This window comes from Melospiza georgiana, chromosome 2 (assembly GCF_028018845.1).
Source record: "Melospiza georgiana isolate bMelGeo1 chromosome 2, bMelGeo1.pri, whole genome shotgun sequence".
Lineage (NCBI taxonomy): Eukaryota > Metazoa > Chordata > Aves > Passeriformes > Passerellidae > Melospiza > Melospiza georgiana.
This window is the reverse complement of record NC_080431.1, coordinates 20,431,621-20,459,392: the sequence shown is the minus strand read 5'-3', so window position 1 is coordinate 20,459,392 and position 27,772 is coordinate 20,431,621. Positions and strand designations below refer to the sequence as shown.

At 40.6% G+C, this 27,772-nt stretch overlaps 1 protein-coding gene across 3 annotated transcripts in view; it reads right to left on the bottom strand.

Moving 5' to 3' along the window:
• Nucleotides 1-513: 513 nt before the first annotated feature.
• The window catches only part of FHL2 (four and a half LIM domains 2), a 134,376-nt gene continuing 107,117 nt past the window's right edge, over nucleotides 514-27,772 (bottom strand). Inside the window, exons 1-6 of one of the 3 annotated variants that reach the window (XM_058045408.1) lie at nucleotides 24,791-24,933; nucleotides 14,394-14,573; nucleotides 7,615-7,789; nucleotides 2,898-3,067; nucleotides 2,080-2,266; nucleotides 514-1,366 (exon numbers count right to left, since the gene is read on the bottom strand). In XM_058045408.1, the coding sequence (XP_057901391.1) occupies nucleotides 1,215-1,366; nucleotides 2,080-2,266; nucleotides 2,898-3,067; nucleotides 7,615-7,789; nucleotides 14,394-14,549 (840 nt within the window). In that variant the 5' untranslated portion in view covers nucleotides 14,550-14,573; nucleotides 24,791-24,933 and the 3' untranslated portion in view covers nucleotides 514-1,214. Of the gene's footprint in view, nucleotides 1,367-2,079; nucleotides 2,267-2,897; nucleotides 3,068-7,614; nucleotides 7,790-14,393; nucleotides 14,574-24,790; nucleotides 24,934-27,772 lie in introns of those variants that run through there. The other 2 variants (XM_058045409.1, XM_058045410.1) reach the window with 2 other exon arrangements.

Sequence of the window (27,772 nt, the reverse complement as noted above, 5' to 3'; positions counted from 1 at the left end):
CTTTGTATTATTTCCTTTTGATGTTACTGTCCCGCCAGTGTGCTCTTGCTGACAGTGGCTGCTGTGGCAAACATAGCAGAAATTATGCTACAACAAAGAGTATTATGTGTCCCAATAGAGAACAAAATTAAAGTATGCCCTACTATAGAAGTTAAACTTCTGACTTTGGCAAAGATAGATGGATGCCTTTTGAGTTGTCTTGACCTTCTTGCTTGCTGAGAAGAAAAATATTTTGGGCTTGAGTTTAGAGCCTATGAACACATTTTTATCAGCTGCAGTCAGTACAGTGAGTGTTTTCACACACTTGTTTATTTTTGCTGGTAGTTTTCCCACTGACTTCAATTAGTAAAAGACTGTTGTAGAGCAGGACCCTTCTGAGAATTGTCTAAACTTCACACTCCCAAAAATTGGGTGCAAAAAGGACTGTGTTTGTATGCATTGTGTTTCTTCAGAATGTGAAAGCATTTTTGTAAATATTATGTAAAGACAATTAAGCCACAATCACAGTTTTGTTTTAAACAGTTTTATTTTGAAAAATACAATGTGCAGTGTAATGTCAACTAACTGTAATACTGACACTGTCGATCAGAACACAATGATCACCTAGACATGCAATAAAATATGTACCTGTCATGAAGCACTCCCACTTCCACTGTTCCATCATTATCTTTTTATGGCATGTCACAAATCCATGTACATTGAAACACGCTCTACTTTTGCAGTCTTTCTACAGACTTGACAGCACACACTTGTCACATAGCTCAAGAACACCGGGGTCACACCAGCCCTATTGGAACTGAATGTCCTTTGCCATTAATTTCAGTGGGCAGAGGGCTTCACCCTGGATATCCGCCTGTTAATGTATTGTGTGTGGCCATTGTTATCCTTGAACTGCATCAATTGTAACGGGAATATTTTTTAGGAAAAAAAATCTTTAAAATGGTAAGTTATGTCAAAAACAGCCAAATAGTTTTACATCATGGGTTTTGCATTAGTTTTTGTTATTGGTAGAAATCTTAAACACCAACACTGCTATTAGAGACTCTCAAGCTATTTTCCCTCCAGATTTGGAGAGTATAAAGAAAAAGGTTAAGAAATGTTAATAATACAGTGAGACACAGAGTGGCAAAGCTAGCTCCGAACATCCATGTGTTTCAGACTATATATTGCAAGCACAGCTTTCCTCCCTTCTTCCTCACACCTTAGTATGAGCTTTAAATATCCTTTCCACATTCAGGGCAAAGGATGTCATCCCTTTCTGTGAGGAAGCCACGACCCACCAATGAAAGGGAGCACTTCTTACAGTTAAAACAATCATTATGCCACTGCCGTTCTTCAAAAGAGATGTACTTGGTTCCACCGAGTCCTGTTTGAAAAGCAAAATCGTTCTGTTACAAGAAAACAATGGCAGGTCAGCCATCAGGTCATGCAGACTGACATGGAGATCTGACATACAGCAGTGAAAAAATGACATTGTGGCAAATCTGTTTATTGCTGTGCTAATTTTGCCATCCTTATTCTATAGTGACTAACATTTTCACCCTCAAATACTTCTGGTGCTTTCAGCAAAGTTAATGAGCAAGGCTGTTATCCCTAGTGATAATGGCAGAAATGAGCTTCCATGAAATGGCCCTGCAACATGCAGCAGAAGAAAAGCAAAGCACCTGACTCTGAACAGATTTCTGGTAATCTTTTACAGAATGTTTTATGGCACCTGAGTATGTTAATTTATGTTTTATAGAGGTGCATTTTAGATAATTAAAAAAGAAGTCTGTCATGTGTCATAACTTGATTCATAGCTCTGAAGGAAGAATGCCTCAGGAAAAGAAGCAGATTAGTAAAAAAGCATTCCAGGGTTTGAGGCTATGGCAGTTATCATCGGATGTATTGAAGTTGTACAAAAGAAAAAAAAAGAGAAAAACGTCTCTTAGTAGTAATTGTCTTTTGCTTAACCTCAAAAATGACTAGCTGAAGCTCCATGAAAATATTTAGTTGGGCATCTCTTGTACCAGGTCAGAATTTTGTTTAGTTTTGCATTTAGTAGCATCTCAACACACAAAACAGCCATGAGAGACCTACCACTGATTGGGTTTGTGCATCCAGCACACTTTTTGGCATAGAGGTTGCAGAAGCAGCTCAAGCAGTATGCAAACTCATCCCTGGAGGTGAAGCGCTGTCCAGACAGCTGCTTCTTGCACGCAGTGCACACGAAGCACTCCTTATGCCATGGTTGCTCCCGGTAGGTAACGCCTCCTGTGGTGATAGCCTGTTTTAGGGAAAAAACAAGACAAGAAAGTGTTTTCTTAAAAGTGGCAAGTTTGTATTTTGATTTGGTAAAATGGAAGGTTGATGAGATTTTTGTGGGCGGGAGGAGGAGAAGGTTTAGCAACAGTAAGATTATAATTTTGCTTGGAGTTGACCTTGAGAAAATCATGTAAGTGCTTTATTGTAATTTCCTTATTTATAAAAAGAAGCCCCATGCTAAAAGTACTTTATTCTGCATATATCGTAAAATCTCACTCTCAATTGTACTCAGTTTTTCAAGCTACTCTCTGTATGTTGCTTTTCATATGCATTTACCAGAGTTTGACTCTTCACTGTTCCTTCACCTGTCCCTTTCTTCATAGTGGAGGAATTACCTGATGTGTTTCAACTTCCTTTCATTGGGAAAGACCGGTTTATTTCATATTTTAGATGAAGTATTTACTTTCTGCTTCTCAAGACTTTGTCAGGGAGTTTCCTCTTACAAGTAAGTAGAACTGAAATTATATAATCTCTTAAAACCAGTTAATTCTTAATCTTTTTACACGTCCAAAAATGAGATATTCCGCCTACTTGGATATAAAATGGGAAGGACTTCAATCTCTTAGGTGTCACATAAGCAAAACTTGCACTACCTTCTTGCACTGGACACATTGCATGGCAAACTGCTTTTCATAGCAGGGGACACAAAAGTTTTGATTGTCCTTAGGGATGAAGCTCTTTGTCCCAATAGGCTGCTGGCAGCGGTAGCAGATAAAGCAGGTCTCGTGCCAGCTGTTGCCCTTGTATTCCATCTTCCGAGTACCTGTAATGAGAGCAGAGCACCAAGTGAGCTTCTGGATGAGATAGATGCAGTTTGTAGCTCTGTCTTTCCTGGCAGCTGTCTGTCAGTCCAGAAGCATTGCAGCTGTGAGCTAGAGGCTATTTAATGTTCCTACCAGCTTTGCATGGTATTTGGTACCACTTGGGGTTTTTGGAGATCTCTTCTCCTGCAAAGAAGAGAAATGTTTATTGCAAATAGCTGCAGCCTAGAACAGCTTTTTGTGGTCTTATTAGGCAAATAATGAATTCCAATGCACAGGAAGATTCAAGGGAATTGGACAGACACCAATATAAGTTGCTGTTAGTGCTAAGTGGAGGTCAGGCCATTCCTCATTAAAGACTGACTTCATTCATTCCACATCTGTTTTGCATCTTTCTCAAATAGCAGCAAGGTACCTGGTTAATTACAGACTCATTGAATGATTTGGGCTGAAATACACCTTAAAGATCATTTAGTTTTAAACTCCCTGCCGTGGACAGGGACACCTCTCACTAGACCAGGTTCTCAGGACCTGATCCAACCTGACTTTGAACACTGTCAAGGATGAGCCATGCAATTCCTGGCAAGCACCTTGCCTCCTTTTCCCAATGAAATACAGTCTCTGTCTGAGACAAAGGATTCATTCATATCTGCTCAGGAGCCTTTTTCTTGTTCTCATTGAGGTGTATTATAAGTTCACAATTGTTTCCAGCTCAACAGAACCTATCCTAAATGTTTTTCTGTCTCTTGAAACTTCCAGTAAGAAAAAGCTTTCTCTCTGTTTTCGGTTGAATTGAAAATATGGTTGAAATGTGGGATTTAAACAACCCTTTTATTGGAAAGCAGAGAAATAGTATGGTAATTAGAAAATAAATGCACTTCTCTAGAACAAAGTTTTAGTGTTCAGATAGTGTTCTTTGCAGATTCAGTCCACTGTATGGCAGGTGGACTCTGAGCCCTTCCAGGAAATTGGAGATGCCCCATTATATAGATAAATTTATTTGCACATGGTATGATTTCTGTGTACCAGTTTGAGTCAGAATATTTGATACTGGCCAGAAGGGTAAACAAACAAATGTTTTTCCTACAGTTCTGCATCGCTCTTGGAGCCTGTAACAGCAAACATGAAGTCAAATACTTGGAAGACTGACAAGCTGATTGAGTTGGCTAATGAAAAAGAACCACACTAATGCCTTTGATGCCAATTCTCTGTGCCTCTATTATTGCAGGGTTTAACAATTTCCCCCTTCTCAAGCATTAATTCATCTTTGTTTACTAGTTGCATATTTTTCTTCTTTTATGATCTCATTAAATTCAGCTGAGAGACAGGATTATTTGGTGAGTTTTTTTTTTCTTTTAAATTGACTTGCATCAGTAGTAAGGGAACTATTAATAATCTTTCTGATGCTTACATTCTTGAATATTTTTTTTCCATTTTATTAACAGACACCTTCTAAAAATGATGTCCTCTCTATGCTAGTAACTTCCAATATCATGTCAAGGAGCAATGAAAGAATAATAATCTGGAGAAAGAAGATATGGATAATTTTTTAATAGTCTAGAATTTTATTTTTACATTTGCAGCTGTGCTGTCTTCGGGATGGTATTGTCATTGAAACTCGAAGAGGGGAGAGCCCAGTTTTGTTAGCTACTAGACTGAAGTCAGTGTGAGTTGGGTTTGCAGAAGGACTGAAAGAACAAGCTTGTAACCACTTAAATGGGCACCTCCTAGTAAAGCTTCCACAGCTCAGACAGGAGCATTCTGTGCTGGGTTAGGAACTGCCTGCATGGCCAGGCACAGACGGTGGTGGTGAATGGTGCTGCACCCAGCTGGGGCCAGTCATCAGTGGTGTCCCTCAGGGGTCTGTGCTGGGGCCAGTGCTGTTCTATATTTTTATTGATGACATGGATGAGGGCATCAAGTCCTTCATTAGCAAATTTGCAGATGACACTAAGCTGGGATCACATGTCAATCTGTTGGAAGGTAGGAGGGCTCTGCAGAAAGACTTGAAATAATTGGATAGATGGGCAGAGCCCAATAAGATGAAGTTTAATAAGTGCAGGTGCCAAGCCCTGCATTCTGGCCACAATAACCCCCTGCAATGTTACAGGCTTGGGACGGTGTGGCTGGACAGTGCCCAGGCAGAAAGGGACCTGGGGGTGCTGACAGCCGGCTGAACGTGAGCCAGCAGTGTGCCCTGGTGGCCAAGAAGGCCAAGGGCTCCTGGCCTGGATCAGGAACAGTGTGGCCAGCAGGAGCAGGGAGGTCACCCTTCCCCTGTACTGGGCACTGGTCAGGCCACATCTTGAGTGCTGTGTCCAGCTCTGGCCCCTCAGTTTGGGAAGGACATTGAGACACTTGAGCACATCCAGAGGAGGCAACAGGGCTGGAGAGGGGCTGGGAACACAAACACTGTGAGGAACCACTGAGGGAGATGGGGGTGTTTAGCCTGGAGAAAAGGAGACTCAGGGGTGACCTTGTCACTCTGTACAACTCCCTGAAAGGTGGCTGCAGTCAGCTGGGAGTTGGTCTCTTTCTCCAGGCAGCAGCTGACACAAGAGGACACAACCTTAAGCTACATCAAGGGAAATATTGATTGGATATTAGGAAAAAGTTTTTTACAGAAAGAGTGATAAAGTACTGGAATGGTCTGTCCAGGAAGGTGGTGGAGTCACTATCCCTGGACGTGTTTAAAAGAAGACTGGATGTGGCACTCAGTGCCATGGTTTAGTTGAGGTGTGAGGGTATGGGTTGGACTCGATGATCTTGAAGGTCTCTTCCAACCTAGTGATTCTGTGATTCTGTGATTCTGTGATCTACATTTTGCATTTAGTGGCTCAAAGCAAAGGGCAAGTTTAGCACTAACAGTCTCCACAAAAGATATCCAATCACTTGCTGATTCTTTCAAAATAAATTATGCTTTCAATGGTGACCATACTCCTCTACTGTAGCTCCTGTACTACCACAGTGTGCTGTGTAGGTAGAATAAACATGATGAGTGTACTGCTCTTCCAGTGTGGTGACATCTCAGCTATCTTGGGTAAGCAGATAGAGACCAGTGAGTAGCCGCAAAGCTTACAAAAATTGATTTCTTCTCTTCTGGCAGAAGAGAAGCAGGGATTCTGTGTCACTCAATCCAGCCTCCATTATTACATATCTATGTATAACTGGCATAATAGACAAAAAGTGATCCATCCAGTAAATCACTGATAATGGCAATGAACCTGATGAGCAGTACTAAAAATATATACACATAACATTATAGAATCATAGATTTATAGAACAGTTTTAGTTGAAAGAAACCTTTAAAGATCATCTAGTCCAAGCCCTTGCAGTAAGCAGGGACATCTTCAACTTGATCAGGTTGCTCAGAACCCCATCCAAACTGACCTTGAATTTTTCCAGAATGGGGAATCCACCACCTCTCTGGGCAACCTGTTTCAGTGTTTTACCTTAGCCCTTCATTGTAGAAAACTTATTCCTTATACTAATCTAAATCAACTCTCTCTTACTTTAAAAAAGTTACACTTTGTTCTATTGCAACAGGCCCTGCTGAAAAGTTTGTCCCCATCTTTGTTACAGGTTTGTTACAGGCCCCCTTTCAGTACTGAAAGGCTGCAAACAGGTTTCCCCAGAGCCTTCTCCAGGCTGAACAATGCCAGCTCCCCCAGCCTGTCTTTATAAGCAGAGTGTTTCAGCCCTCTTTGTGGCCCTCCTCCAGACCTCCTCCCACAGTTCTGTGTTCTTCTTATGTTAGATGCAGCCCAGGACACAAGCAGCTTTCTGGGATGGGAATGGACTTCCTGGGTCATAGAGTTCCAGCTTTAAAACTAGCACTGGCTATTCCCAAACATGTCAGTTTTTATTTCTGTGTCAGCAAAATGGGTGCACATAGAATAGTAGGGGATGTTTAAACTTGGAATAGATAGGGTTGTCTCCTTTTAAATATTGTTTTATTTCATCATCAAGTCTTCATTTTTACACCTGAGGAGCAAAATATTGTGGTTTTCTCTTTTTTATCTGAGATTACCAATGTCAAAACCAGCTGACAAAGTAACTAGTAATCATTATGGAGTCTGTACAAGGATTCTTCAAACTGCCTTTTAATATTTTATTCCTGCACTGATAGCACTTCAACATTAAGGCCCTCAAATCATCATAGAATGCTATAGTATTTTTGTAAGAACAACAGGTTTTAGCAATCTAATACTATAACCTCATCTTTCAGGTCAAAATAAAAATAGCTCTTTCCTGTTCCTTCATATCTTTGTGCTCAAGAAAGACCTCAGAGGCACTTTGATCAATTTTTCATCTGTCTGAGAGAAGCTAAATTTTGAGTAATTAGACAAAATTTTCACATGAATGAAAGTTCTTCCATAAGCCACTATGTACATTGCATGTTCTGGTCATGGAAGTGGACTAGAATGCACCATCACCAGTTTTTTACAGAGTTCAGCATGACCTAGTAGAGATAGTCAAGGAGAGAGATTTCTCACAAATATTGCTGAGTTTGGGCTTTCTATTTAGTCCAAAAAGTGAGCATTCTAACCTGGCATAATAGTTTTCTTGCACTCATTACATTTGGAAGAGTACTCATTGGAGTAGCAGTCAGTACAAAGTAGATGTTCCTCTTTTGCAGCAAAAGGTTTGTCCACCAAGGAATTCTTGCACTGGAAGCAGTGGAAGCAGGTTTCATGCCAGTGGCGGTCCTTATAAGACAGATCCTGCAGAAATCCAAAACCACAGAGTAAGTGGAATGAATGGTTTGCACAACTGGAAGCTCAGAGAATGCAAACATATCCAAATCTGAACTCCAGCCAGGACCTGGGGCTGCTTTGAGGAAAGCAAAATGTTCTGACAAAGGTGAACTTATTTTGCTGTGATAACCAAGAGCAGCTCATGACAACTATCAACCCTTTCTCAGTTCAAGGTAACCCTTTTGGTTTTTGACAGAGGAGCAGCTAATTTCACTTAGGTATTTCCTTTGAGAATAAAGCCCCGCTTTTGAGTTGGATTAAAACTTGTTATCCAATAGGTATGATAGACTTCCCCTATTTCCCTTATCTATTGCTGATTTCTAGTTCATTTCATAGATATTTACTCCTGAACAGAAGTATTTTTTCCCAATTGCATTCTGGTATTTTTTTGACAGATTTACACCAAGAGTGAATGAGTCTGATCTGTCTGGGGTTTTTTCCACTACCACAAATTTTTACTGGCTCTTGTGATTTGGTTTACCTATATTTCAGATGTGGATTGTACTGAAAGATACAAGACCACATTGTACCTGCATCCCGTGATCCAGAGTACTGGCCAAGGGATTAGTGTGGGCATGTTAGTATTTAAAATACTCTTCACAGTGGTTCCTTTGATTATTTAAAAGAAACAGTACTTCTCAAAATTGTGACCTAAACCAGTGGATTGTGCTTTTTTAAAATTTAAATTAAGGTGGCCTGTACATGTAACACTTGAACAGTGTCTTTGGACTTCAAACAAAATAGAGCTTGAATACAAGAAATGGTGTCTGCCCCAAAATATAGAGGCTCTGGTTTGGGTTGGGATTGTGAAAGGATAGAATTGTCATGAATAGGGAGTTCAGCTGAAGTTCAGCTGAAATAAATTCTCAAGTTCTAGCCCAAGATCTACTCTGTATTTATTGCAGACACTAAACTAGTTAGATTAACTGAAGGAGAAGAGCGAGTGGTAGAATAATGAATTCCAATCTTGCAGTTGTGTGAAGCATCACAAAGGGTTCATACTTATCTGGCATTAGCTGTACCATGTCAGTCAGTACAGTCACAGTAACTCCAAACATGCAATCTTAAACCAGAGCAAGATACCACAGATTTAGATTAACCTAAAATAACAGTTTGTCTTTGGGAGCCTTGTTCTCATAAACATCTAGCTGGAAACGCTGAAACAATTTCATCTAGCTCAGGTGATATGTGGTAGCTTGTAAACTTTAGTAATTTGTGTCAAAATTTGACTATGCAATTAAACATTTCTGTATGGACATCTGTGCCACTCACCTAATTTTTTTGGATCGTTGTGAGTAACAATTTTCATCTCTGAGATTGCACTCTGTGGTAGAATATCTTAGACTTCCACTTTACATCTTTCAGACAGTTGTTTATTCAGCTCATCTATTCATTTCAGCTAAATCCTTTTGAAACAATACAAATTTCTGACTGTAATATTTTAATCTTTTCTAATAGCAAATGAAAACCAATCTTCTTTGGAAGTTACTTACATTTTTTTCTTCTTTTTGGGAGATGTCCAATAGCCTAAATCTGGTCTCATATTATATTTTAACAGAAAAATACAATATGCAGTGCTTTCCAAAATAACGAAATTTGACTTTTAGAAAGTAGAACAAGAGATCTGATCTTCTCTCTCTTGTAATGTGATGTATTCAATTATTTTTCCTCATTACCTGTCATTTCCTGGTTTTGCAATTTTCAGCAAGCAATTTTTTAATATCCAAAATTCATGCAGTGATGTATGCTTATTTTGTCAGTGAAATGATACCCTGCAGATGATGCATGCCTTTTAGAAGAGGAGTAATGAAAACAAAGATTAGGTGTCAAAGATGAAAGATTTGATCCCTGAGTCAGTTATGATGGCAAGATTTTATAGGCAGTAGCTGAGTGGGTGACAGTAGCAGGTATTTCATCATCATGAAGTCATGAAGAAAAACTAAACAAAAAGTACTCCAGATAAAAAGTGGATTGAATAATCTTTACCTTCTCTGGATTACTATAACTCTACATTGAATGTAGAGAGAGTCTAAGTTGTCTGACTTTGACAGTAGAATATTAGACTGATGAAATGGATATTCCTTTCTCTCTCAGAATCTGTCACATCTGAAAGCAAGCAAGTCCAAGGTACTGATGAAACCATTTATGCATCATGAGTGTTCTTAGGTCTCTGAAAAGGAGGTTTGGTCTATTTCAGCATGTCGTATATTTTACTGGAGTCTTTGACTTGTTCATAAGTTGCGGATGTATTGATCTGGAGCAAATTCTACACTGGAAAAGCATGCGCAAAAACTGACTGAAAGCTTTCTGACTGTCAGGCTGCTCCTCTGTTAAGCTGAAAGAACATCAGATTTAGTTTAGGCATATGAATTCTAGTTTATGCTAGCTGATTGTAACCCAAATAAATCTGTTCCAGCAGAAGGTGCAAGTGATATAGAACTAATTTCTGTTGTATTTTCACTTATTTTCATTATGACAACCACAAAGAAAACTTTGACAAGGTAACTGTTAACATTGGCAAGATCAAGTTTTACAGCTTCTCCACAGCTCTGTGTAGTTTTGCTCCAGCATGGTTTATTTGGCCTCTAGGGTGGGACTGCATTTGACTTAGGAAAATGTATTTTTTTAAAAAAACCCAGAAGATCTCCTTAGACTAGGGTTACCAGTTAACTGGGTTAAGCTTGGGCTCCTCATACCCTGCATTTTTATTGTCTTCTCCTCAGGCTTTTTAAGTCTAAGCAAACTGAAGCTATTATTCAGCACCATTTCTCTTGAACAACAGGGTTTCAGCTTCTCTGGGTGTCAACAGGGACCCAGTAGGAAGGAGGAGATTAGAGAGTTTATTGCCAGAACAGTAACTGTATATGTTGTTCATGGCTTTTTTTACCTCAATGGTCTTTTCAGAAGGCTGAATGTAGGAAATGGGCTATGCCAACTAAATGCTGTGCAGATTTTAGCTACACATACCCTGGAGCAAAACACTTAAGTATGTTAGACTGGCACATACCTATAAAAGTATGTTGAGAAAAGGTAAAAAACAAGTGATATTGTGCTGTACTCAGCCCCTTACATGTGTGAGAAGATATTAAGGTATCCACCTCTTTTACCATTTCACCTCACAAAAACTAGCCTGAGATTCAATAATGAGCTGAAAAAGTGTGGCATGTTGGGACAAGGTTTAAATATTAAAAACAAGAGAAATGATTTTTTCTCTTTTCTGATTCTCATTACTGGAGGTCTTATTTCTTGTTTGGTTTATGTGTGAGGATGACCCTTTTGAGGCATTTTTGGCCTGTGTGCTGACACAGTAGCTATGTCTCACAATCCACTCATAATTTAATTTGCACGTTTCACAGAGAGAGTTTTCACCCCCTTCTGCTTGGCAAGGCCAGCTTGTGGACTGCATTAAACACAGGATTACTGAAGGTATTTCCTGTATTTGCAAGGTCTCCATATCATAGGATCTGCAAGGAAAGTATTAAAAAAGCCAAAGTCAACCAAAAGTAACCCTTTGCCAGTTAAGAAAATGGGTGCAAGATGTGTGGATTTCCAGAAATAAGCATGAAACTGTAGGTGTGGTGAGCATTCACCAGGGACTTAGCCATTAAAATGACAAATTTTTCCTAGGAAAGTAAATTTCTCCTGTAACCTGTTGGCACATGGATAATGTGTAATAGGTGTGAGAGAAACAACCCTGTATTTTCATGCGTCCTGCTGGTGCCTCCTACCAGTCAGTACATGAAGCTTTTAATTTGCCTGTGGAAGTTTTGTAAGCATCAGCTAGAAGTGTTTACAGTTAATGAAATGGCTTATGCCCAAAGGTGGCATTCAGACATATGTTGTCATTCTGGGATTTTCTGGTGGCAAAGACTTGTTCTTTTAAAACAAGGAACAAATTAGTTATTACTCAGTTACCCATAAACTACCTGAAAAACTAGAAAGATAGTGAAGAAATTTCTCGTCTGACTTGAATTCAAGGAAAGTTTCTCTACAGCATTGTTGTCTTGTGGCCTCTCTGTGCTATAGCTAATACACAATGTGAAAATTCAGCATCAATTTCATCCTCTCAGAGTCCAGTGCTGTCAGAATTTGAGTATTACAAGTGTCCTCTTTTCAGCACCTGTGCTTTCTCTTTGGTGTAACCCTGTCAGTTATAGGAGGCTTGATTGTAATTGGGAGGATGGGGAAGAAGGAAGTTAAGAGTATCTGGTTCTCAGTGTAGCTTTTCTTAGTGAAGAGAAACAATGGTGGCCAAGAAGGGACTTGTGAAGGAAAATCTGATGTGAGAACTTTGTGGTACTTTGCAGGTTGTAATGTGGTTGTAGGTGTGGACACGGCTGCCAGATGCAGAGGCCTGGATGTGAACTTTTCTCATGACACTGTCACTCCATTATATTTTTTATTCCAAATTTTACAGTTTTAGGTTATGTCGAGCATACAAACAAATTGGAGTCAACTTCGTCCATGCAGTAAACACACTGGTTTCATTCCCAAAGATAGTGCAATTTATCTTCCTTGTTCAGATGAAAAAGTATGTGTAAAAAGATTTATGTAAAATTACATATATATAGGTGTGTGTATGTGTATTTTTTTATTTATATACCTACATATTCATACAGTTTAATGAGGAGAAGCCTGATTTTTTGTGACCGTTTCATGGCTGAATTATGCTCACAGTGCGCACACTTCATCTGAAACTTACCTTGTGGCTGAGGCACTTGTAAGGGGTCTCTCAAATGTGTTCTCTAGTGTCTATTACTGTCACTGAAAAACAACTTTAGTTTGCTTCTCAGTGAGAACATTCATAGGATCTCTTTTTCTACCCAAACACAAGTTTTTTCAGAAAACTTGCAGGAATTTACGTTTCAACTTTTATCCATCTATCAGAATCTGCTAAAATTGCTCAACAGCTTCAAAAACTACAGCATGAACAGGCACAAACGGCAGTCATGGAAACAACAAAAGGACATGTTTGCTTCTGACACATTTTATAGCTCTTTAAGAAATCTTTATTTACTATCTCTTAGTTGTGTTTTCCACATAGTTTTTACATAGTTAAAATGTTCTTAGATTGCAGACAGTTGGGGCTTTTTCTTTTTTTTTTCTATCTGTTATTAGAGTGTGCTTCACTTAAAAGTAAAGAAAAGCAGTATATCGGATAACACCCACACTCCCTAAATACATAAATCTGGGTTGAAAAGTTCAGCCTGATTAATTCCTGAATACTTTGACCAAGACTTGTTGAAGCTGGTCCAAGTTTTTAAATTCTTGACTATCAACACATGGAAATATCTTCTCAGGGGATTAGATAGAGACTTTAAAACAAAAGCACATCCTGGAACGGGGCAGGAATATTTTGCTTTTTCAGGTCAGGCCAGGCCAGCTGTATCTCATCTCTAAACTGAATATTTATGAGCTGTAGGAAAGCTGGCAATTTTATACCTTCTTACAGATTATTGCCAGTTCCCTGTCTTGGTGGTGAAAAATTTTTACCTTTTAAAGGCTTCTGAAAGGGACTTTCCTACTGATTTGCCAATAGGGTGTTGTAGATCAATTTGGAAGGTATGAGACATTTATTTTTTCCAGTCTGAGTAAGCACATATTTTTATATCTCTGAACTAGTGATTGGGTGGTAGTATCACCAATGGGAATTAGTTTATCTTTGTAGAGGCATGGAGCATCAGCAATGGGAAATCAAAAATCAGATCTCCTTGGGTCAGTGAAAAATTCTATGGGCATGCAATACAAATTGCATTTCTACTGCAATCTTGCTCTGTCAGTGAAAATCTTGCCCAACTTTGAACAGGCCAGTTTTATGCAAGGAGGAGGCATATCAGATGAAGTCTGTTGGTAGCTGTGTAACAGACACCACTGGATGGCTCCTCTGTCCTCATTCAGGCAGGCTGAAACTGGCATGAACTCCAGTTTTTTAAATTAATTTAAAAGAAATACAGGCGGTCATAACTGGTCTGTACCAGGCAGGTGTTTACATGTCTTGTAGCAGTGCATAACTCAAGCAAACAAGGCCTCTGCTCTGTCCATCCCATTCTTTAATTAGACTCCACTATCATCATTCTGTGTTTAAAAGGTTAATTTTTCTAACTCTATCTGATTTATTACTTGTGTCAGCATTAGCTGGATTTCTGTGACCTCCAAGTTAGCACCTTTGCTTGAGTGTGTGTCTCTTGATGACCACAGGAGTGTGGTCACAGCAAAGCCAGCAGTGCCTTAGCTCCCTCTGACCAAAAGTAGGCACAACCAGCTTCTGTCACCCTTTCAGAACCCAGCTGAGGTTCTGAGGAAAGGGTCACCCAATGAATTGAAGAGAATTTCTTACATCAGAGCATCAGACCATTCTGTGCTTTACAGGAGTGTATTTCTATTACCATGCTGGCTAAAGAAGGGTTTGCCAAGTGAAATGATACAAAACAGATAAAGGGGTCCAGAAAACATGCTCTCCCGTCAAAAGAAGCCCCTGTGTAGCTGGTAGGCTGGATCCTTCCAGATCTCAGAGCTCTGTACCCAGGCTGCTCTCTCAAGGTTTCTGTAACAAGACACAAATCTGACATACCTTGCAGTCAGCGCCAATAGGTTTTTTGCATTCCTCACAGGTGTTGGAATAAAGATTTTCATAACATTTCACACAGAAGGGGCTGTCCTCCTTCAGGATGTACTTCTTACCAAACAGAGACTCTTTGCAGTAGTGGCAATCAAAGCGTTCAGTCATGTTGGTGTCTGGAGTCCAGCTATCCTGCCACAAAGACAGGAACAGGCACACGTCAGACTGAGCTACACTTGACCCCATCCCCCAAGAAAGGTTTATCAATTCTTGTTTTTCTCATTGTACCTCAATTTTAGTCTGACTTTCAGTCAAATAAATGAACACAATAGGAAAAAACTGGGCTATAAATTTGGCAGTGCAGCCCATCTAAGTTAGCCATCTGTTGATCCATCTTCGGCCAGACCTAGGGCTAGACATGAGAGGAAGGATTAAACCCCGAGTGTGAAGAATTCTTGTGGGATTTGTGAATGGAATTTGACCTATAGGTCTGCAATAAGAAGGTGTTTCTCTAGGGGATGGAGGGAGTCAAGTCCATTAAGGGGATGAGCCAGCTAATCTTCCTTCAGAAGCAACATCTCCTACATAAGGCAAGAGAAAGGTTTACATTGCTAGTAGGCTTGAGTCATGCACAGACTATCAGGCACCACAGCTATGTGCTTCTGCACCTTCCTTCTCTGCATTCTCACTAGGCCAGTGTCTGGCAATCATTCTCCCACAGGCAGACACCAACCCTCCATCTCTGCTCGTGCATGGGACTATGGGGGTGGAAGGTGTAGGATCAGTGACTGTGTATCTGATTCTCCTCTGATGCACCTGAAGAAGTTATCCAATAGCTGAAGTGTATTGGGACACAAATGGGAGCTGGCTCCCGGGTGTTGTGGCTCAGACAAATGTAAAAAAAATATTATGGAAGGGAAAAATCAAGTAGAAGAAACTGTATATGATGTTTCAGCTTCTCTGAATTAGGCACAATTGTTATTTGCTCCTCAAGTCTTGTTATGTCTCTATCATTTTCTGGATGCACATACAAGCAAAGATGACACAAGTACCTTTGATGAATATTTATTATCTGGGACAATTTATTTTGGGTTTCATTAGTCATCACCTTCTTTCTTAACCTGAGGCTTGCAGCATGTGTTGCACCTGAAATCTGGAGGGTACAGCTGGAGCAAGGCATAGCTGCCAGTTTAGGAAAGGGAATTTCCCAAGCAGAAAGCACATGCCACCTGGACTGCATGATCTTAACTGCCTGCCAGGCTGCACCTCCTCTTTAAGGCACATCTGATCCATAAATCCTTAAATGTTTTGAGTACTAATAGCTTAAGTGGCTACCTCTGTCTTTCATGCACAAGTGACATTTACAGCATCTGCAGTCCTTTTGCCAACTTCAGCTCTCAGTTTTAAACAAAATGTTACTTGTTTAGTGTTCTTGGCACAGGTTGCTGATTTCTGGAGTTTGTCCTCTCCCTCTGGCAGTGGGAGCCTCCCATAGGGCATTTTGAAATCCTGAGTTCTCCCCAAAGATTTCAGTTTTTACTATTATCTTTCATTCTGTCTAGCTGGGATATGATTAAGGTTTTAGGACTGTCTGAATGGACAATGTTTTTTTTTTTTTTTTAATGGCCAATAATCCACAGCTGAATTTTGTAGTGACTACCCCAGACTGATGGGTGAGTGCTTTTACATGTGTGAAGTAGGTAAGTGATGTCTCCACTGCTGGAAAGTCTTATGAATTCCAAGTAACTACTAAAGAAGAGAGACAAACTAGCAAGCCCCAAAATGTGCCTGGAGGAAGCACAAATCCTGGAAGCTGGTCTTCTGTGCTTCTGACATTGCAAGACTAGCAGGGCAACTGCTTTGGCCTTCAAAATGATCTAGGAACTAATTAACTTTCTTATCCCAGAGGGGAACTGGGAGTATGTAGGGTGCTCTTTGTCCTTAAGGAGCAGAGGGGCTCATAGGACTGATAAGAAGACAGAAAGTAAGAAGATGTGCTGGAGAGAGAAGTGCAATGACCACCAAGGCTCCCCTGCAGCCCATTTCCAGCAGCAGCAGCTAGCAATGGAAGTATAATGCAGGAGAATAGGGACAATACACAGGGACAATACATAGGAACATTCCCATTACTTCCAGCAAGTTAAGTACACCTGCAGTCTTTACTGGAACTTTTAATAGATGATAATGGATTTTCCTCTTTGTTTTGAGCATGTTTACACTCCTAACATACATAACAGGCTTGGACTTTCCCAGGAAAGAACTAGTCAGGACTTAATTTCCTTCTGGAGTAACCTCAGCAAAATGCAGTCGGGCCAATGTACACAGAGTTATATGTGTAGATGTATGACTAAGTCTGAGAGGAGTGATAGCTTTTGTTAAAATGGTCTGTATTTAGGACAGAAATCTGTACTTTTCACCTGACTATATTAGGTATTTTTTTCCAAATGATAGGATTTTGTTGCCCATTTAATGCGCATTATTGCTAAATTAAAATGTGAGCAGAAACCACTTATGAACTTGCATTTGTCACCCTTCTTCAGAATTATTTCTTTCTAACCCAGATTTAAAAGTAGAAGTGTGATACTGCAGAGTGAAACATTTCTCTGCAGTCTTGATGTGTAAAAACAAAAACTATAAAGTGTAATTCCTTTACAGGTTTATACCATTTCATCCAAAGCTGCTAAATGTAAAATATAGAAGTGCTTTGTGACTGGAAGAAGGACTGTTCCCTTAGAAGTGGGCATTCCTGTCTCTTGGTCACAGGACTTTCCCTCTTGAGTGCTGTATTTTCTTCTGGGTGCATTTCACTGGAGCAGAGGTAAGGAACATGTAATAGATATATTTAATAATTCATATAATAATGTAATAATTCAACAATTCAAAATAATTCAGCAATTATTTAATAGTTGCTGCCACTATTTCAGAAAATACCCGGGCATAGCCTGCAATTCTGAAAGAGATCTAGTTTTGTTAAATGTGCTCCAAGATTGTTCCAGGGGATTGTCACCCTCACCCTGAGCAGGGAGAGGCAGTCCTCATTTCTACATCTCAAACAGATTTAGGGATGAACTCTGCTCTATGAAGACAATGCAGGGACAGCTCTGGATGAGATTTGAGGAACAACTCTAGAGATTTTGGAAACTGAAAGATGAGATCTGCATTTTGACTTTAGTTATGTGAATCTTTTATTGCATCTGGGACCATTTTTGGATCCAATATCTCTCAAAGTTAGGAATTCAGGTTCATGTGCTTTCATTCAGTAAGCTGGAATTAAGGTTGAAGCATCCCAAAATTCCAGGCTGTTTAAATCCAGTCTTGGACTGAATCTCACAATCTACTATGTGCTATTTTGAGCATATTGTACAGAGTTTTTTCTGCTCCAGAGAGAATTAAGTGTGAGGAAATAATGAGTCCTATCTACTAAATACTAGAAGGAATTTCAAACAAATAATTTCACTGTTGTCTTACAATCAAGGAATGTGAAATCATACTGAGCAGTATTTTGCCTGTCACTTTGTACACATGGTCCTTTACATTGCCAGTCCATTAATTCCTGTTATATAAAATCCCCTCATGTTTAAGCTCAGTGCAGGCTTTATGCACTGTTTTAGACTTTAAGGGGAAAAAACCAAAACAGGAGACTTGCACAGCTGTGGATGGACACAAATTGCAATTCAACCTCCTTGCCATTGATCTATTTCTCTTGTGTTTGATACCATAAAGCGTTGTGGGACAGAGGCTCATCATTATTACAGCTCCTTGTGGTTAAAGATATTTAGATTTTATTACTGTAGTCATTCTATACTTATGCTTCTTCAGATTGCTCTCAACATAATCATGATGAAGAAATTGATTTTTTTCTGCCATTCAGTCTCCCTCCCACAGCATCAGACATAGCAAGCACATCTCCAAAAGGAAAAGAGCTTTCTGTTGCCTGCCCAAAAGAGAAGCTACAGCTTATGCCAAATGTTAGTACTACCCACACTTTGTCTCACAGGAAGAAAGAATTGGCAGAAAAATTAACAAAAAGTTAGTAGACTGATTCAAAATCTATGCTTCTTTCCTCTTCTTTCCCTGTTGGCTCAGTCTCATTTTACTGGCAGCAATTCCTGAAGTTGTCATATTACTACATAAATATTAGGGCTCATCATGTCATTAAGAAATTATCCAGTGTTCCCCCATCCCATGACACTACTGACTACTGAAAAAGCAGACCTTGCCTGCCTCTTCAGCTATGTCTGCAAGCCTAATAAATGCTGTTCTATCTCTTATTTCAACTTTTCCTAGGAGGTGATGAGCACTGAGAGATGCATCTGCACACACAAGAAAGAGGCCAAGGGGAACTATCTAAACCATGTAGGAGCTGTTTAGTTTATTCAGTGAAGTTCTGATCTCTTTCTGTAACAGCATCTGGAGACAGAGAATGAAGCCCCTGTGGATGCCAAAGGGGGCTTGCTGCTGGCTGAATTAGCTGAGCAGTGCTGGGGCTTTCTGTCCCGTGCCCCTGGATCAGTATGCTGTGTTAGACACCTGCACAGGAAACTAAAGCTCTTCCTCCAAGATGTGCAGGCATCTCTCCCACCTGACTATTTTTCCAGAAGAACAGTACACATGGAGAATTTTCTATCTGTTTATTTCTCTTCCCCTGAGGAAGGAAGATTTGTGTCTGGCAACTCCAGTGACATGAGCCATGCAGGTTTGGAGCATTTGGAAACAATTTATGTTAATGCTCCAAAGGCTAAAATGAAAAGATTTATTTACAACCATGAACTGACAGTTCAAACTATGCTGGTCTTTCTGGAAAGAGGTGATTTTTTTCCTTGCAACTTAGCTGCTATTACCACATTCATTATCTATCATCTTGTTGCAGCAACAGGAAAACACCCTTGGAAAACCTAAGCATCTTTCCAAGCCAGACCATAAGGCCATGCAAGGGGAAAAGAGGGACACCTAATTTTATTTTTTTAAACTTACTTTAGAAAAATAAGGAATGACCATTTTCTCTTCATCAAAACCCAGGAAAATTGGTTAAATATTTGAAAATAATAGTAATAATAAAAAAAAAATGACCCCAAGTAAAATATCCCAGTCATGCCTTTAGATGCTAAATTTTAAAAGCTATCTAAAGAAAAAAAAGTTTCATTTTTAATAAAGTTACCTTGCAATATTCTTCAAAATTACATTTGGATTTTTCCAAGGATTCACCTTCCTTGGAAATGGCTGACTTATTTTGTGTTTGGTATAACATTCTTATCTCTTTTTTAGAGTTTTTTAAAATCTCTGTAGTGCAATTTTCTGACCAGACAGACTGCATTAGCATATGCAGATAACCAAAGCATACCTGGTTCCTGTCTGGATTGCACAGTCAGCCTGCCATGAACTGGAAAGTGGATAGTGTGCTGGGTAAGATTGTATTCCTTAGCAGAACATAAATAATAATTTTTTAAAAATGAAATAGAAAATGTTTCTTGTGTGGCAAGGCTCCTCATGCATCTGGCTAAAGTAATCCCAGTTACAGCAGTGGAGAAGGAACTCTCCGCTTGTGGTTCCTGTGTGGTTTATTGTATTTGGCAATCAACAAAGATCTGTTCCAGTCTAGAGCCACTCCAGCAGTGGTAGAGCAAGAGCCAGTAGTAATATCTACAAATGCCACAGAAGGACTGAGCACTGACACTTTGAAATTGTACCCCACAGAGTTTGCACTGTGGTTATCTCAGGCTGATGCTGAAATGACTGGAGGGTTCGTGCTCTCACCCATATTCCTGCACACAATTCAGTCACAAAAGAAGAATGTTGAAATAACATGGAACATGACTTAAATCTGCCACAGCAAGGAGGGGCACAGTTCAAGTGGAAAGGCCTGCTTTTATTTTCTATTTTAAAGCCTTTTGAAATTGCTGTCCTCCTTCTTTCTCTTGCAAAATAAGCAAATGGTTGTTCAGAGGAAAGGTCAAGTACTTGATCCTGCTTAAGCATAAAAAATATATTTCTAATAACAGCATTTAAGCAGATAACAGAAAATTATAGTGGAGAAAAACAGTATAAGATTAATAAACCTTTTTATTATTTCTGGCACTATGCTGCAAAAGTAGTGTATAAGCTAAATGTCTGCAGACACTAAACTCCAACAAAGGTTTGTTTTTCCAGAAAAGGATTGCTTTCTCTTACTGTCAGGAGCACTGCTAATCTCAGAGAAATTAGACTTCAAGACAAAAATACCCAGAAATGCCATGTGCTACCATGCAGTCTTGTTTCAAAATTTTTCTGTACTTTTTAAATCCTCCTTACTACTACCCAAGACACAAAACCAGAACAATGTCTCAAATGGCCTCTGTTTCCCTCTTTAAAGAAAGGATAGAAGAAAAATTGGGATAATTCCACGGAAGAAGAACACTTTGGTTTTTGTCCTGTCCTCTATCAGCACAGCTCTGGTTCTGTTTACTGAGGTAAGACCACAAAGCCTCCTCGTGTCTGGTTTGGGGGATCAGTCAATGCACATCTTACAGCTGCTGGATAAAACTGCTGTGGCACGGAATGCCTCAGGGCTGTGAGGTACCCACACTTCCCTGCCCAGCCAGAATGCCCCTGGCCTTCCAAAATGTGACAAAGGAGGCTACATAAACCTTGGGGCACCCCTGCAGCTGGGCACGTCTCAGCAAACCAGACTGATTGCACCTGTCTGAAAACTCCCCAGTTTGGGGGGGTTGTGGCTGAAGACTGTGTCCAGCCTGGACACTGAGAGCAAAACTGGACATAGAGAGCAGAGAGAACATCTACTAAGGTTGAACCAAAGTACCTGTGGTGTGTGAGAGGCACAGAAGAAAGCACAAAGACATAGAGAGCCTGATGATACGGACATAGGCAATGTTTTTGTGGGCAGGATTATTTCCAGCTGAAGAAGGAAGATGTTGAATCCACCATGGAGTAGATTCACGTAGCATGGGATAGTAGGGAAAGGTGGAATTCATCAAAGGCAAGATCCTGGTCTCTGAAGACACTTCTGCTCTAAATCTCAAGGATGCTTCAGAGCAATGACAAACACATCTGTGTAAATGATTGCAGGTATTTCATGGCTTTATGCAATTTGCTGCTTTTATTATGCAAGATGAAGTGAAGAAACAGTGGTGGGTTTTGAGCCCTTACACTTATGCTTGCTGAAGGTCTAGAACTAACTCACACCATCAGAGTGACACCGTAGAACTTTCTCTGCAGTGGTTGATATGTTTGAAACTTTAAATTCAGAATTTTTTTGTGAAAGGGAATGGTGAATGTGCTTATGTCAGTGAGCATAACACTGAAAAAGCAGACCTTGCCTGCCTTCCTCTTATGGCATATTATTATATGTACAGTAACCATTCAGCATCCTAGTTGATATAATCCAGTATAATATAGAAGGGTATGTGAAAAGGAACAAAATTAACTTTATCACTTGGCATGAGTATATTGATGTTCATCCTTAAGAGAAGGCTCTACTGGTTTATAATCAAATTCTATCTATATATAGCTAATTAATATTGTTGAAATGTTAATGCTTCAGTGGCTGTCAATGTATCCAAGATTTATTTTCATGAAACCTGTCATTACCCTGCCATTTCACACTCTCACTTGTGGTGAATCTGCATCACAAATAACTGTGCATATGTAAATTAAATATTACAACTACATCATTAGAATTAATCAGTCTAAAAATGCAAATGATGAGATTCCCCCAGTCTCTGAAGCAGTACCCAAGTGAGGGAAGATTGCCTACAACACTAAACCATTCAGAGTTTGTCCAGAGATGCTCAGGACAGATTTACCCATCAGAGAAACATGGATGAGACTTAGAACCTGAATGTTCCTGGTCCCTGAGGACCCTGAAAGGCTGCAAGGATGCTGGCCAGCAGCAACAGGAATTGCTTGTGGCTTGTGGTGTTAACACTTATCTGATCTTCCCTTAACTCTGAATATCCTGGCCCCTGTGAGATGAGGCAAGGCAGGGAGGTGAGGACACCAGCAGGTAACACATTGCTGGGCTCTGAGGCTCAGAGCTCAATGCCCTGGAGAACCAAGCCAGGGGTCTCTGGTGAATATAGGTCATTGCAGCCCTCCTCATCCCTTTCTTTTGGAATGAAAGCCTGAATTTGCAGTGCAGTACAGCAGAAACTGTCATTAACCCTTACAACTATAGGAGTTGTACTTTGTCCCCAATGTTTTGAGGTTGTTTTCTTTTTTTGGATTCAAAGCATGATGGAATCCTGGCAGACTGTGCTGTGTGTGATCAAAGGAGTTATCTGATCTCTTTTCTAATGCAAGGTGTGCCATCTGTTAGAGCTGATGCCTGTATGGACAGGAAGGATGTGATTTCAGGGAAAGTGCTCTCCCTGGACTTTTCTAAGGAGTGGGAAACAGATCATTATTTGTTCCTGAGTTCTTCAGCTGGGAATCACCATTACATGCTCTGTGTGGTAGGAACTTCACATGGACAAACAATATCTGACACAATATAGCCACTGCTGGGAGATAACAGTGATTTCACAAAAACTAATAGTATTTTCCTGTAAATCCAAACCACATGGAAGTGACTATTTGATGCTTGCATATGTAGCACTTTCTGTGGGAGCACATTTGGCAAAATGGCGAGAACCAAAATTGTCTATATTTTATCCCAGGACTTTTGCCATCTTGGGCTTTTTCAAAAGACCACAAGAAGAGGTTCACCCCCTAGCCTCAGGTGTGCTAATTAGATGTAGATGTCAGGTGGGAACCCAAGGTAACTTTTACAAATTTGATTCCTCAACAACCTCATTTTATGTCTTTTCAGCTGTCCCACTCACCTCAACCACATGATGGTTCACAAGCCGGAGATCATTTTACCCTATGGCTGGGGTAAAAGACAGTTTTATTGGTTCTCTGATCAGATTTTGATAGTAATGCTATGCTGTGTCAGGAACTGAGTTTTCAATAGAGCAACTCATATCCTTTAAAAAAAATTTTCTCCATATGTCACCAGGAATGGGTCAGGTTTTATTGAAAAAAGCAATAGAATCCTTTAGAATCCATCCTTGCCCAGTTATGTCTACAGGTGCACAAAACAGACCTAAATTTTTGTAAAATAAATAAACACACAGGTTTTTTTAGTGGTTTTTGTTTTGTTTTTGTTTTTGTTTTTTTTTTTGCCTTCCATATCCAAATGCCTGAAGCAATCATGTTCAAAGTTTACCATCTGGCTGATAAAAGGCACAGAAGGTTTTGTCCAGAAAGCTGGGAGTCCAATAAATTTATGAACTGATGAAAACAGGGTTCACAGCAGAAACCCAGAGACAACCATAATTGAAGCATTCTTTCACATTTAATGAATTTGTCTATCTAATAACATAGATGAGACCAACAGATAGATGTTGGTCCCTTTTAGAACAATTCCTATTCAGGACAACATATAAATACACATAACCATCAATAAATGTTACAGCTACTGACCCTGACAATCTCAATGTCAGTTAGCAATCTTAGTTAATATACCTCTAGATTGGAGTCAGGGGAGTGGCAATTACAGACTGACTTGCTGGTATCTATCTTTTTATGACATTTGCTGTACTCAGCAAAGCTGTGTGTCTCCATACAGAGCAAAGCTGGAATATGCAGGTATTTGGTCAACTAAATAAAAGCCATATCCCTTGGGGGAAGTAAAAAGTTTGGAACAGCCATCAATGCAGACAAAAGTTAGTATTTCCTTTATTACATACACAGAGAAATCCACGTTAGCATACAGTAAGGACTGGGTTATTGTGGCTGTACATACATGCACACAGAGAGAAGCACAAAAAGAAGGAATGCAGAGCTAATAATTGGGATTTGTATTCTAATTTATTCTGTCCACATAAAAAGAAGAAATATAATGCTGATGACTCCCTGTTTTTCCCCTACACAATCTATCCACGCTCTTTGCCTGCAAAGAGGAGAGGCTACCCTTGTTTCATGCGCATCTGCTCTTGCTACAGTACCAAAATGCTCCTTTGTTGAGCCCGGCAGCAGGAGCGCACGGAGGTGTAAGGAATCTAAGACCCCATCTTCGACTTTTTATCACCTCCCCGGCGGGTTACACACGCAGCACAATGCAGTCATTAAAAATAGTTACACATGAAAAGAGCCGGTGCCTCATCAGCTCGCTGATGTGTCACTTTGCTGACGGACGTGCAGCAGTAATTGCTGCGATAAGAAATTTGTCTTTTTGTCCTCTTCACACCCCTGCCCGTGCACTTGGGAGAAAGGGGGACCGGCAATCTCTCTCCACGCATCCTTCCCCAGTAACCCACGGGGATACCAAACAACCCTCTCCGCCTCTCTGCACCCTTTGTTTAAAGCGACACCTCCAAAGATGTGTTCTGTGGGTAGTGGGGGGGAAGGGGAAAAAAGGGATATTTACTTACAGAGCAGCAGCGGGCAGTTAATGCCACCTCCTGGAGCGGGGACAGGGGGTCACATCCATTAACAAGAGCGCCAAGCGCGCCCTGGCCTGCCCGCGGCCGGGGCTGTGCAGCCAGCTGGGGCTTCCCCTGCCTGCAGAGAGCGGCTCCGCCGAGCGCAGCTCTGCAGTCAGCCAGTGTGGAGGGAGGCTGCTGCCTTCCCCAGCCCAGCGAAACCCCTCGCTATCATTTTACCATATAAGGAGACAAAAGCATCGGAGACTCTCATTCTTTGAGGCGCTCTGCAGCTGGCATTCGACACTTTCTCTATTCCAAGGGTGTCAATGCTTCCCCCTCCTAAACATCTTGTCTTTCTTGGCCCCCTTCCTAAAATAAGGCTCCCTCTCCCCTCCTCCAGCCTTTGTTTCTCTAAACCCCTGATGCTTATTAATAACGTGGCTTTGCTAAATCCGAGAGCTCGCTCTTTGCACAAGGAGAGGTTTTACAGCAACTCAAGCCCCAATATTTGCAAGGCTCTTCACCTGGCTGAGAGAATCAAGTCCTTGGTTAAAATCGGTATGAGGCTTTATTTGCTTTGGTCATTTTGCCTGCTGAGTGTCTTGCCAAAGAAAACTGAAACAACCTGTCTCTCTTCTTCTTTGTGGAGAGGTGCACATCTCTACAAAGACCACGTGTGCAGGCACTTCTTTATGAGCATTCAGACCCCAGTCTAATTTCTCTCCACCCTTCTTTCTTGCCAAGCTTCCCCATAATCAGGAAATAAAAGCAGGGGAAATCAGTAAAACCAGAACCCACCATCTTTTTCTAAGGGAAAGCCAAAGGAACAGATTGTCTCAGCACATGCTCAGTACCCAGTTGAGAGCCTTGCCAGCATGCACATGGTAAGAAGAGGGGGAACTATTAATCCCACTACATCAGGAACTACTTTTTCTGTTACAAAATCCAATTTCATTTATCAACCACTCTAGCAGAGACACATTCTGCCAATCAAAACAATGAGGCTCCTGGGAAACCTCCCAGAGGGAAGAGTTTGGATCAGAAGCACATGGGAGAGCTGCTCTCTGCAGCTTGAGGGGTAGGCTGGGGAGGCATTGCAGGGTAATTCTTCAGTAATGACAGGTGCTTGCCAAAGGGAGGTGCTTTATTATGAATGCTTTCAACCTTAAGAGAAACCAGGAGGACAAATATGTAAAGCCCATTGTCCCGAGAGAACCTTGCTGTTGTTTTGCATGCAGAAGGTGCCAGGCAGTCCAGTTTTGGGTACTGGGTTCTGGCTTGTGCCTGAGCAGTGGTGTAGATGTGTACATGGGTTAGATCACAGTTTCTCCTGCTAAAGAAACTTGTGCCAGAACCCTGCCCTGTACTTGCAGTCCTCTTATGCACCCAGATGTAGTCAGACTTGGAATGGGGGTGAAATGTGTTAGTTGACCTCAGTGTTACTCCAAATCTAGGAAAGCAATGGTTTTAAAATGGTGGGAAAGGGCCATTCCTAGCTCTTCTATCAAAAGATGTGAGTTATTTTGATGACCAGCAATGATCTGTTTGTCATTTGATTCACCCTTTGCCATTGAGGCATCATGCCCTGGAGGGCTGATAACGGGCATACAGGATTAAGGATGCCATGGCAATTAAATCTGGTTTAAATCAAAGCTGCTGCACTCCCCAGCCACATGGGGAGTCCCTGGCTCTTCCCTTGAATTTGCAGTGGCGCTGTAAAATGAATTAAACCAGGGAGTGAAAATTTTTCATTGAACCCATGAGCTGCACCTCTATCTTGGGAGAGCTCCTGGTTGGCTTTCCAGCCCCATCAGTGAGTTCCTGGATGTCCTTGGAGACATTTCATCTCTCTGTTTGTTAGCTTCACTGTCTGTAAATATAAAGCTCAGGACAGCCAAACTCATGGGTAAGTTGCTAGGAAATTTACCAAGGACTAGCTAGAGCATAAATATAGTAGGAGTAATAGTTTCTCTCTTTTAGTTTAAACTATTGCACAGTGGCAACAATAATAATTTATTTCCACCTTACTTACTGTTCTTACCTCAGCTCTGATTTAGTAGTGTACATAAAAAAGGAAAAAGGCCTTCAAGGTAATTAGAATTGGACTATTTGATTGCAAACTTTTCAAAACAAACTAAATATTCTGAATGTGTTGATTTTTTCAATTTCCATGATATTCTTAGTTCCCCATCTGTCCATTGACAGCTACTGCAGCAAGTCTGACAGAGACTTTTCGATGATCCCTGTGGTCATACAAGACAAGTGTTTCTCACCATTATAAGTTTAAATATATACTGGCTCCAGCTGAAATGATTTAGTTTATCTATTGCAGGTCTGGGTTGACTTAAGGCAGATAGGGGAATTTTTGCATATTTTAATATAACACCTCTGACTCCTTGAAGGCAGAAGAGCCTCTGCTGATTTAAAACCCATTGGTTTGTGGGCTCACTATGGGACTGGACACTCAGCAGCCACATCACGACTGTGTGGGGCTGTGAAAGGGATGGGGAAGGTGATCAGGCAGCACCTCCCCTTATCCCAGGATGAGGTGTATGCGCTCCATCACACACTACTAGGGAAGGTACAGGGAATTCAGACCCCTTACCCCCCTTCAGGACCACTCACTCCACATTTATCTGGCAAGCAAATATCCATCAGTGATTGGTAGCCCTTCCCAGCCTCTTTCCCACCAGATTCAAATTCAGCAGGCATGAGTGGGTAGGAGAGCCACAAATTTCATTAATTTTCAGAGAGATGGGGAGGAGAGAGCACAGGCCCTTTCACTAACAAATTTATTATGTAACCCACTTCTTCTTTTTCAATAGGTATATTTTATATTTTATTTTTAGTTCATTGGTTCTCTGAAGAACCCAGCAGAGATCAGACATCTTCAAGGCTTCAGAGGAGTCATGGCAATGAAAACAGAGGCAGTGCTTCCAATAGGGGTCCTAAACCAAGAGTGGAAATGCAAATACTGCAGAGTGATTT